Source organism: Stegostoma tigrinum, chromosome 1 (genome assembly GCF_030684315.1).
Source record: "Stegostoma tigrinum isolate sSteTig4 chromosome 1, sSteTig4.hap1, whole genome shotgun sequence".
NCBI lineage: Eukaryota > Metazoa > Chordata > Chondrichthyes > Orectolobiformes > Stegostomatidae > Stegostoma > Stegostoma tigrinum.
This window is the reverse complement of record NC_081354.1, coordinates 189,278,753-189,291,542: the sequence shown is the minus strand read 5'-3', so window position 1 is coordinate 189,291,542 and position 12,790 is coordinate 189,278,753. Positions and strand designations below refer to the sequence as shown.

Here is a 12,790-nt window from a genome sequence, read left to right as displayed (position 1 = left end):
CTACCACATCCACTGCTCGACCCTCGTCAACCTGTCTCGTGACTTCCTCAAAGAACTCAATAAGATTTGTAAGGCATGACCGCCCCTCACAAAGCCATGCTGACTCCCTTTAATCACGCGATGCTTTTCCGAATAGTCATAAATCCTATCCCTCAGAATTCTTTCCAAAACCTTGCTGACCACAGATGTAAGACTGACTGGTCTGTAATTTCCAGGGATTTCCCTATTCCCTTTCTTGAAAAGTGGAACAACACTTGCCTCCCTCCAATCTTCCAGTACGGCTCCTGTGGAGAGTGAGGAAGCAAAGATCTTCGCCAGCCGCTTAGCAACCTCCTTTCTCGCTTTCCGGAGCAACCTAGGATAAATCTGGTCTGGCCCTGGGGACTTATCAATCTTAATGTTTGCTAAAATTTCCAGCACATCAACTTCCTCAATCTTGATCTGTTCAAGCCTGTTTTCCTGCTCCTCAAAGTTCTCATTCACAACAATGTCCCTTTCCTTAGTGAAAACCGCAGCAAAAAACACACCTAGGGCTTCGCCTATGTGCTCAGACTCCTTGCACAAGTTCCCTACGCTATCCCTGATTGGCCCTACCTTCTCCCTGATCATTCTCTCATTCCTCACATATGAGTAAAATGCCCTCGGGTTCTCCCTAATCCTTCCTGCCCAGCCTTTGTGGTGCCCCCTCCTGGCCCTCCTCAGTCCACTTTTGAGCTCCTTCCGAGCAAGCCTGCAATCTACTAAAGCTGTGCTGGACCCTTGCTTCCTCAACCTTACGTACGCTGCCTTTTTCTTTTTGACGAGAAGTACCTCTGTTCCCGTCATCCAAGGCTCCTTAATCATACTCCTTCTTAGCTATCTCAGAGGAACAAATTTATACATCACTTGCAACAACTGCTCCTTAAACAGCCTCCATATGTCTGCTGTGACCTTTCTGGGGAACAATTGCTCCCAGTCTGTACTTCCCAACTCCTGCCTGATAGCATCATAGTTTCCTTTACCCCAGTTAAATATCTTCCCCTGGTAACTGCCCCTTTCCCTTTCCATGGCTATGGTAAATGTGAGGCTGTTGTGGTCACTGTCGCCAAAGTGTTCTCCCACCACGAGATCTGACACCTGTCCTGGCTCATTGCCGAGCACCAAATCCAAAATGGCCTCCCCCCCTCATCGGCCGGTCCACATACTGAGTAAGGAAACCCTCCTGAACACACCTGACAAAAACGGCTCCATCCAAACCATCTGCACTAAGGAGGTTCCAATCAATATTGGGAAAGTTGAAGTCACCCCTAACAACAAGCCTGCTACGTTTGCACTTTTCAACAATCTGCCGGCCAATGAGTTCTTCGATCTCCCTACTGCTATTTGGGGGTCTGTAAAAAACCCCCAGTGAGGTTGACTTGGTCGACAAACCTTCCTCGGCAACCTCAGTAGATGAATCCTCATCAAAAGTTCTTTCAGCCGCCGTTATACTGTCCTTGATTAACAAAGCCACACCTCCCCCTCTTTTACCACCTTCCCTGATCTTAATGAAAGATCTAAACCCTGGAACCTGCAACATCCATTCCTGACACTGCTCTATCCATGTCTCTGAAATGGCCACAGCATCGAAGTCCCAGGTACCTATCCAATCTGCAAGCTCACCTACCTTATTCCGGATACTCCTGGCGTTAAAGTAGACACACTTCAATCCAGCTTACTGTCTGCCAGCACACTCCTGCGACAGTGAGGTCCTGACCATGTCCTCCCTACGCTCATCGCCCTGTGTACTAGGACTACACCTCAGTTCCCCATCCCCCTTCTGAGCTAGTTTAAATCCACCTGAATAGCACTCGCAAATTTCCCACCCAGGATATTAGTGCCCCTCTGGTTCAAGTGGAGACCGTCCTGTTTGTAGAGGTCCCACCTTCCCCAGAATGAGCCCCAACTGTCCATGTATCTGAAGCCCTCCTTCCTGCACCATCCCTGCAGCCACATGTTCAGCTGAAATCTCTCCCTGTTCTTTGCTTCGCTATCACATGGCACGGGTAACAAACTAGGGATGACCACTCTGTTTGTTCTAGCTCTCAACTTCCACCCTAGCTCCCTGAAATCCTGCCTGACTTCCCTAACCCTCTTCCTACCTCTGTCGTTGGTGCCTATGTGGACCACGACTTGGGGCTGGTCACCCTCTCCCTTCAGGACCCCAAAGACATGATCCGAGACATCACGGACCCTGGCACCTGGGAGGCAACACACCAACCGTGAGTCTCTTTCCTTCTTGACAAACCTTCTATCAGTCCCTCTAACTATTGAGTCTCCAATGACTATCACTCTCTTCCTATTGCCCCCTTCCCTTCTGTGCAAGAGGGACAGACTCTGTGCCAGAGACCTGCACCCTACTGCATGCCCGTGGTAAGTCCCCCTCCTCAACAGTATCCAAAACGGTATACTTGTTTTTCAGGGGAACGACCACAGGGGATCCCTGCACTGACTGCTTTTTCCCCCTTCTCACAGTTACCCAGCTTTCTTCATGCTTAGGAGTAACTACTTCCCTGTAACTCTTGTCTATCACTGACTCTGCCTTCCGAATGATCCGAAGTTCATCCAGCTCCCGCTCCAGTTCCCTAACGCGGTCTTGGAGGAGCAAGAGTTGGGTGCACTTCCTGCAAACGTATTTGGATGGGACACTAATGGCATCCCTCACCTCATACATCATGCAGGAGGAACATTCCTCTCCCTGCACTGCCGTCCCTGCTCGTCCCCTAAACAGAAAGTAAAAAAAACAGAAGCTTACCTTGATTCGTCCCTGGTGTATAAGGTTAGAGGAGGTGGATGGGTGGGAGGCCGTACAAGGGTAGGGTCTCGGGTTTACACAGCGATCACTTATATAGCTGAGGGATGAAAAAAAAGGTCCCTCCTTTCCCAGAAACCTCTGCTTCCGTTCACGCTGCTGCTTCACAAAGAAATGGAAGGCACCGACGCTCGAGGTAAGCTCTTTAAAGATTTAAAAGCAGTGACTCACCAGCTTCCCAACAGGCCCCTGGTCCAAACTCCCGCTCGCAGTTGTGATCAGTGTTTCGGAAATGCTCTCCCACAGAAAGGTCAGTCATCTGGTCGGGCTCATTAGCCAATACAAGGTCCAGGATGGCCCTTCCTCCAGTCGGACCATCCACACACTGTTTCAAGAAACCCTCTTGGATGGACTTAACAAGTTCTGCCCCATCTAACCCTCTTGCTCTCAAGGGGTCCCAGTCAATGTTGGGAAGTTGAAGTCACCCACTGCGATAACACTGTTGTTATCACATCTTTCCATTATCTGCCTACATATTTGTTCCTGCAAGCCTCAGTGGCTTTTGAGGGCCTACAGTATAATCAGAGTGCCTGCATCCATCTCATGTAACCCTAACCATACCGAACCAGTGGATGAGCCCTCCAGCATGTCGTCTCTGGGTGTAGATGTAACATTCTCCCTGATTAATAATGCAACTCCTCCGCATCTTTTACCTTCCTCTCAGTGTCGTCTAAAACAAAAGAAATCCTGGAACGTTGAGCAGGCAATCCTGTCCCTCTCTCAACCAAGTCTCTGTAATGGCCACAACATCATTGTCCCATGCAGTGATCCAGGGTCTAAACACATCTGCCTTACCTTATTGTATTCCTTGCATTGAAATAAACACACTTCAGCCCAATAGTACCATCGTGATCACTTACCCATCTGCCTGTCCTTCGTTTCTGACTTACAGATCCTAACATCTAGCTTCCCCTCATTCTCTTCACATGCTGACCTGCTGCTCTGGTTCGCAGCTCTCACAACTCCAGTTTAAACCTCCCAATTTTTTTCATTCATTCACAGGTTGAGGGGTGTCACTGACTAGCAGCATTTATTGCCCATCCCTAAATGCCTGATGGGATGGGAAACAGTTTGGACCAGTCATATGTGCCACATGCCGATGAAAGAACAAAAGCAGGCCTAACTGGAGGAGGGTTAATTTAAGAAACGAGTCAGCCATCCTGGATAAGACCAAATCACAGTAAAGTTTTGAAATAACAGAGGAGCTTCAAAGATATCATAAAGAGAAATTGGACAGGCTGAGTTTGTTTTCCTTGGAGCAGAGGAGATTAAGACAGGACATACTGGGATGTATACAAGTGCGAGGGACATAGATAGGATAGATGGGAAGTAATCCTTAGCATAAAAATAGAAGTTGGGGCGTCATGTTGCTTTGGTGAGGCCTCTTCTGGAATACTGTGTGGAGTTCTGGTCGCCCTGCTTTAGGAATGATATTAAATTGGAGAAGCTTCAGAAAAACTGTACCAGGATAGAGTTGTTAAGAAGGCGTGTGATGTCTTCGCTTTCCTTAATAGAGGGTTTGAGTTCAACAGCCATGACATTATGCTCCAGCTATACAAAAGCCTGGTTTTACCACATCTGGAGTATTGACCATAAGACCATAAGTGGAAGTAAGGCCATTCGGCCCATTGAGTCCACTCTGCCATTTAATCATGGCTGATGGGCATTTCAACTCCACTTACTCGCACTCTCCCCATAGCCCTTAATTCCTTGCGAGATCAAGAAATTATCAATCTCTGCCTTGAAGACATTTAACGTCCCGGCCTCCACTGCGGTCCGTGGCAATGAATTCCACAGGCCCACCACTCTCTGGCTGAAGAAATGTCTCCTCATTTCTGTTCTAAATTTACCCCCTCTAATTCTAATTGCTTCCAGCTCTGGTCGCCTCATTACAGGAAAGATGTGGAAGCATTGGAAAAGGTGCAGAGGAGATTTACCAGGAAGTTGCCTGGAATGGAGGGAAGGTCTTACGAGGTAAGGTTGAGAGATCTAGGGCTTTTCTCTTTAGAATGACGAAGGATGAGAGGTGACTTGATAGAGGTGTACAAAATGATCAGAGCTATAGATAGAGCGGACAGCCAGAGACTTTTTCCTAGGATGGAGGTAGCTATTACGAGGGGGCATAGTTTTAAAGTGAGTGGAGATAGATATAGGGGAGACATCAGAGGTAGGTTCTTCACTCAGAGAGTGGTCGGGGTGTGGAATGCATTGCCGGAGAGGGTAGTGAAGTCGGCCTCATTAGGGGCATTTAAGCGGCTATTAGATAGGCATATGGATGGTAGTATAAGTAGGGGTGGGGGTTAGATAGACCTTAGGTTTTGGGTAAAAGTTCGGCACAACATCATGGGCTGAAGGGCCTGTACTGTGCTGTACTGTTCTATGTTCTAGGATGTTACCAGGATTGGAAGGTTTGAATTATAAGGTGAGGCTGGATAAGCTGAGACTTCTTTCACTGGAGTGTAGGAGGTTTAGTGGTAACCTGACACTGGTTTATAAAATCATGAGAGACATTGATAAGGTGAATAGCAAAGGTCTTTTCCCTAGGGTAGGGGAGTTCAAGATTAGAGAACATATTTTTTAGATGAGAGAAGAAAGTTTTGAAAGAGATCTGAGGGGCAACATTTTGACATAGAGGGTGGCTCATATATGGAATGAACTTCCAAAGGAAGTAGTAGAACGCAGGTACCTTTATCACATTAAAAGGACATTTGGAAAGGGACATGGATAGGAAAGGTTGGGAATGATATGGGTCAAACTAGGCACGTGGGACTACTTTAGTTTGGGAAACTTGGTCAGCATGGACCAGTTAGACTGAAAGGTCTGTTTCTAAGCTGTGATTCTATGACTCGAATGAGGGATCAATGACCTGGTGGAGCAGGTTTAAGGTAAGAAACAGAAGATTTAGAGGAGATAACGGCGTGGAGCTGGAGAAACACAGCAGGCCAGGCAACATCAGAGGGGCAGGAAAGATAATGATTCAGGTCAGGACCCTTCTTCAGACCTTTCCTGCTCCTCTGATGCTGCCTGGCCTGCTGTGCTCCTCCAGCTCCACACTGTGTTATCTCTGACTCCTGCATCTGCAGTTCTTCCTATGTCTGAAGATTTAGAGGATATATGAGGAAAGTTATTTTCACCTGGGGCATATTGGGAATCTGGAACTCCTTGCCTGTTAAGGTAGGACAGGCAGAAACCCTCTTAATATTTAAAAAGTATTTATGTGTGCACTTGCAATACCAGGGCATACAAAGCTATGGACCAAGTGCTGGGGAATGAGTTTAGAATAGTTACATGGTTGTTTGGACCAGCACAGTTGTGATGGACTAAAGGGCCTTTTTGCTGTGCTATAGACCTCTATGACTCTATAATTTGGGTGCCATCTGCACACATATTAATTTACTTTGAATCACTATGTAAAATTCTTTCATATAGCGGTCTTCCCTATAGGTTCTCTTACAACAGTATTATCAATGAGAGCTTTTCATTACATAATGCTGTAGTAGATCCAAACAAGCCTGTCCTCCTTCCAGCCTTCCAACATGCTGCTTGAAAAAAACTATCCAAAATTTGCCTTCCACAGCTTTATTGTTCAATTAGTTTACCCAGTCTAAATGCAGATTAATTCCCTTGTGATAACTGCACTATCCATGTTACACCCTTCTTTCATTTCTTCATTATTAATATTATGTTCAAAATTAGCACTTCTATTTGGTGGCCCACACATATCTCCAAACAATGTCTCCTGCCCCGGCTATTTCTTAGCTCGTCCCAAAGAGAGTCCACACATTGTTTGTCTGATCTGAGATCCTTCCTTACTAATGTACCCATCCCATTCATACTACCAGTGCAATTAAAACTCCTTTGCCTTCTTGTCTGTCATTCCTAAGTGTTGAATATCCTTGATAATCTGTTCCCAAACTAGATCAACATGCCGTCAATTATTAAACAGCCATTTACCTCTATTTATGCCTTTAAGAATAAAGAACACAGGAATAGGCCATTCAGCTCACCAAAATTATGCTAAGTAATGACACCTTTCCAAACTAAAAACCTTTTGCCTCAGCACTGACCTTATCCCTCTATTCCCTGCCTACTCATGTACCTGTCTCAAAGCCTCTTAAACGTTGACATGGTATCAGCCTCGACCACCTCCTCTGACAGCATATTCAAGGCACTTAACATGCTCATTGTAAAAAACCTGCCTCTCACCTCTCATTTAAACTTACCCCTTTTTACTTTAAACCTATTTCCCCTAGTAACTGACATTTACACATTGGGAAAATGACACCAATTATCCATTCTATCCATCCTCTCATAATCGTGTAAACTTCCATCATGTCAGCCCACGTCTATCAACATTTGTTATAACCAACTAAGCTTATCCAATCTCTCACCATAGCTAATACCCTTCAAACCATGTAGTGTGGCAACCAGCACTGTATACAATGCTCTAATTGTGACATAACTAAAGTTCTATACAGCTGCAACACGACTTGCTAGTTTTTATAATCTATCTGTATAATTTTTGAACAGTAAAGGGATTAAGGATTATGGTGAGTGAGCGGGTAAGTCAAGCTGAGTCTCAGAAAGATCAGCCATGATCTATTAAATGGTGGGGCAGGCTTGAGGGGCCAGATTGCCTACTCCTGCTCTTAGTTCTTATGTTATGCCCTGACCAACGAAGTCAAGCATGCCATATGTCTTCTTGACCATTTTAACCATTTGTGTCACCACTTTCAGGGAACTGTGGGCCTGTATACTGAGACCCCTCTGTTTATTGATGTTACTAAGGGTTCTGCATTTACTGTATCCTTCCCTCCTACATTAATATCTCCTGAAATGCATCATCTCACACTTGTCTGGATTAAACTCAATCTTCCATTTCTCCACCCAAGTCCCAAGCCTATCTACACTGTGCTGTATCCGCTGGCAATCTTCCTTGCTGACTCTAGCTCCCCCAACCTTTGTGTCATCCATAAACTTATTATCAGGCCAACCACATTGTCCTCCAAATCATTTATATATATTACAACAAGAAGGGAACACCACTGGTCACAGATCTCTAGTCAGAAAAACACCACTATTCTCTGTCTTCTATTGCTAAGCCAGTTCTGTATCTATCTTACCAGCTTATCATGGATCCCATGTGACTTCACCTTTTGTATCAGCCTGTGAAAGACACAGTGAAGGAGAAAAATGGCATGAGTAGAGAGGAAATGGGGAAGTAAATAGTAAGGAAAGATGGAGCGAAGGAGTGAACGAAAGAAGTGGAAGAAAGGATAATTGAAGGAAAATAGTGAGGGCAGAATGACTGGGAAATAGAACGGAGGGAACAGTGAAGTAGGAGAGTGAAGAGAAAGTTAAAAGTGGGAGTGTACTGGAGAGACAGAAGAGTAAAAGTGAGTGAGGAGTAGGAAATAAACAGCAATGAAGGTGAGGGAGCGAGGGCAGAAGTTGAATGTGGTTGAGTTGAGAACAATATTGAGGAGGACGTTTGTCTTTAATTCTGGTATGGGATGAAGAATACCAGCAAGAATGCTTTGAGAGAAAGGGAGAATGGAAACATATAAATTCCTCTGCTGTTGATATTGCTTTTATATTGACTGTGACACGATTACCTTGTTGGCTCGACACCTGGTTCCGTGGTAAACCATGTCAGGACTACTGGAATCAGGTAACGTAGAAAAAGTAGCTCGGCATACAAATTCGGTTTGATTAAATCTGATTGTGGTGGATATAATGCGGACCATTCCACCCCGAAGTGGAGCTGGACTTCCACCAGTACACTGGATTTTCCCACATATTGCATGCCTGCAAACGAGACACAACAGCTTAGAACTTCTCCATTCTTCATTAAGCGAAGCCGCAAATGGCACAAGCTCTGAACAAGTGTGGGTTATTCCCATTGAATATCTGCACAAATAACTTTATGCCTCCTTCAGTGTATCAATGCCTGGCTTTATTTGTGATTCTAATTTCACAAGGTAAGGGAGGCCAACAACCAAATATCTCGCTGCCGTGAAGGGGATCACCCTCTCGCTTCAGATAAGGAATCGCTTCTTTTCCTCATGTTTTCACCTAAGTGCTAATTAAATCAGGAACATGGCTGCTCTAGCAGAACCTAAACTAAGGATTGAGAAATGGGGTGCTAATACTGAGTGATGGCATCGACCAATAATGTCACTGGATAAGGAATCCAGAATAATGTCCTGGGGTGGGGGGTAAAATCCCACCAGGGCAGCAGATAGGATCTAACTTCAGTACATAAAATCTGGGACTGAAATCTACTCCACATGATGGTGATCGTGAACTTTGTTTTTCTTTTTTGAATTTATTCATTTTGTGGGATGTTCGCACCACTGCCTGGGCCGGTATTTATTGCCACCTCCCTACTTGCCCCTTCAGAAGGTGGGGGTCAACTGCCCCCTTGAACCACTGCAGTCCACCTGCTCTGATTTGACCCACAATGCCCTTAGGGAGGGAATTCCAGGATTTTGACCAGTGACACTGAAGGAACGGCGATATATTTCCAACTCAGGAGGGTGAGTGGCTCGGAGGGGAACTTGCAGGGGGTGGTGTTCCCATGTATCTGCTGCCCTTGTCCTTCTGGATGGAAGTGGTCATGGCTTTGGAAGGTGCTGTCTGAGACCTTTGGTGAGTTGCTGCAGTGCATCTTGTAGATGGTACACACTGCTGCTCCTGAGCGTCGGTGGTGGAGGGAGTGGATGTTTGTGGGTGTTGAGGATGGTTGCCTCGTCGAGCTGATTTGTTGTTCTGCAGACATTTCATTACCTTGCTGGGTAACATCCTCAGTGCAGCCTCCAATGAAGCGTCGGTGTGTTTTCCCGGATGACAAAGTGTGAAGCTGGATGAACACAGCAGGCCAAGCAGCATCTCAGGAGCACAAAAGCTGACATTTCGGGCCTAGACCCTTCATCAGAAAAGGGGGATGGGGAGAGGGTTCTGAAATAAATAGGGAGAGAGGGGGAGGCGGACCGAAGATGAATGGAGGAGAAGCTAGGTGGAGAGGAGAGTATGGGTGAGGAGATGGAGAGGGGATAGGTCAGTCCGAGGAGGACAGACAGTTCAAGGAGGTGGGATGAGGTTGGTAGGTGGGAAATGGAGGTGAGGCTTGAGGTGGGAGGAGGGGATAGGTGAGAGGAAGAACAGGCCTGGTTTTTAAACTCTTGGAGTCCGTTGAGCTGGATTGCCTCACTTCCGGTTTTTTTTCATAGTGGACTGTATATGGGGTCGAGTTCAATGTGTTTATTGATGGTTTTCTTCGTGGAGTACCAGGCTTTTAGGAATTCCCGTTAGCGAGTTTTGAGAAGATTTGTAGTTCAGGTTGAGGTTCTGGATGTGAGTTTGCTCACTGAGCTGGAAGGTTAGTTTTCAGACGTTTCGTCACCATTCTAGGTAACATCATCAGTGAGCCTCCGACGAAGCGCTGGTGTTATGTCCCGCTTTCTATTTATCTGGTTAGGTTTCCTTGGGTTGGTGATGTCATTTCCTGCGTTGGTGATGTCATTTCCTGCGTTGGTGATGTCATTTCCTGTTCTTTTTCTCAGGTGATGGTCGATTGGCTCCAAATCAATGTGTTTGTTGATGGAGTTCCGGTTGGAATGTCATGCTTCTAGGAATTCCCGTGCTTGCCTCTGCTTAGTTTGTCCCAGGATTTTGGTGTTGTCCCAGTCGAATTGTGGTTCTCCTTGTCCACGTGGATTGAGATGAGTGAGTATTGCTCATGTCTTTTTGTAGCCAGTTGCTGTTCATGTCCTCTTGTTGTTTGTTTCCTTCCTCTTTGTCTGATGTAGTGTTTCTCACAGTCTCTGCAGGGGATCTTGTAGATGACATTGTTCCTGTCCAAGGCAGGGAGTGGGTCTTGAGTTTCGCTGAGCGGCTTGCTGTCGGGCTGATGTGGGCTTGTGTGCCACTCTGATGCCCAGCGGTTGTAGGAGTTAGTTCTGATGTGTTCCTGATGAAGGGTAGTGTGCTGAGTGTGTCGGAGCGTGTAGTATCTTCCTGATGTTGTTTGTGTAGGCATCGTCTGACCCAGTTTTTTGGATATCCATTATCCTTGAAAACTTGGAAGAGGTATTTTTCTTCCTCTTGGTGTAGTTCTGTGTTGCTGTTGTGTGTTGTTGCCCTTTTAAAAAGTGTTCGCACGCAGCTTCGTTTGTGTGTGTGTTGGGATGGTTACTGTTGAAGGTCAGTATCTGCTTTATGGCTTATGGCTGTAGTTCCAATCAAGTGGCTGCTTTGTCCTGGATGGTGTCAAGTTCTTGAGTGTTGTTGGGGCTGCCCCCATCCAGGCAAGTGGGGCGTATCCCCTCACACTCCTGACTTGTGCCTTGTAGATGGTGGGCAGACTTTGGGGAGTCAGGAGGTGGAGTTACTCGCCGCAGTATTCCTAACCTCTGAGCTGCTCTTGTAGCCACTGTGTTTACGTGGTGAGCCCAGTTGAGTTTCTGGTCAATGGTAACCCCCAGGATGTTGATAGTGGGGGATTCAGTGATGGTAACACCACTAAATATCAAGGGGCGATGATTAGATTGTCTCTTATTGATGATGGTCATAGCCTGGCACTTGTGTGGCACGAATGTTACTTGTCATATGTCAGCCCAAGTCTGGATATTGTCCAGGCCTTGTTGCATTTGTATGAGGGCCACTTCAGTGTCTGAAGAGGCATAAATGGAGCTGAACATTGTGCAATCATTGGCAAACATCCCCACTTCTGACCTTATGATGGAAGGAAGGTTATTGATGAAGCAGCTGAAGGTGGTTGGGCCTAGGGCACTACCCTGCAGAACTCCTGCAGAGATGTCCTGGAACTAAGATATTGACCCCCAACAACCATAACCATCTTCCTATGTGTCAGGTATGACACAAACCACCGGAGTGTTTGCTCCCGATAACCATTGATTCCAGTTTGCTAGGATTCTGTGATGGCACACTTGGTCAAATGCAGCCTTGATATCAAGGGCTGTCACCCTCACCTCACCTCTGGAATTCAGCTCTTCTGTCCATGTTTGAACCAAGGCTGTAATGAGGCCAGGAGCTGAGTGGCCCTGGCAGAACCCAAACTGGGCGTCACTGAGCAGATTATTGCTGAGCAGGTGCTGCTTGATATCACTGTTACTGACACCTTCCATCACTTGGTCGAGAGGAGACTGATGGGACGGTAATTGGCTGGGTTGGAATTGTCCTGCTTTTTGTGTACAGGATATACTTGGGCAACTTTCCACATTGTCGGGTGGATACCCGTGTTGTAACTGTACTGAAACAGCTTGGCCAGGGGAGCGGCAAGTTCTGGAGCACAAATCTTCAGTACTATTGTCAAAATGTTGTCAGGGCCCGTAGCCTTTTCAGTATCCAGTGACTCCAACCGTTTCTTGATATCACGTGGAGTGAATTGAATTGGCTGAAGACTGCTATCTGTAATGCTGTGGACCACCGGAGGAGGCTGAGATGGATCATTCACTCAGCAATTCTGGCTGAAGATTGTTGCGAAAGCTTCAGCCTTATCTTTTGCACTGATGTGCTGGGCTCTTCCATCATTGAGGATGTGGATATTCGTGGAGCGTCCTCCTCCAGTGAGTTGTTTAATTGTCCAACACCATTCACAACTGGATGTGGCAGGACTGCAGAGCTTATATCTAGCTCCATTGGCTGTGTGATCGCTTGGCTCGATCTGTCACTTGTTGTTTTCATGGAACATAGAACATAGAACAGTACAGCACAGAACAGGCCCTTCAGCCCACAATGTTGTGCCGACCATTGATCCTCATGTATGCACCCTCAAATTTCTGTGACCATATGCATGTCCAGCAGTCTCTTAAATGACCTTGCTTCCACAACTGCTGCTGGCAACGCATTCCATGCTCTCACAACTCTCTGTGTAAAGAACCTGCCTCTGACATCCCCTCTATACTTTCCTCCAACCAGCTTAAAACTATGACCCCT

The 12,790-nt window shown here is 46.3% G+C and overlaps 1 protein-coding gene across 1 annotated transcript in view; it reads right to left on the bottom strand.

Moving 5' to 3' along the window:
• LOC125456083 (disintegrin and metalloproteinase domain-containing protein 12-like) overlaps window positions 1-12,790 on the bottom strand; it is a 223,160-nt gene that overhangs the window by 84,700 nt on the left and 125,670 nt on the right. The window contains exon 17 of the mRNA XM_059650791.1: window positions 8,446-8,638. Within this exon, the coding sequence (XP_059506774.1) occupies window positions 8,446-8,638 (193 nt within the window). The remainder of the gene's footprint in view (window positions 1-8,445; window positions 8,639-12,790) is intronic.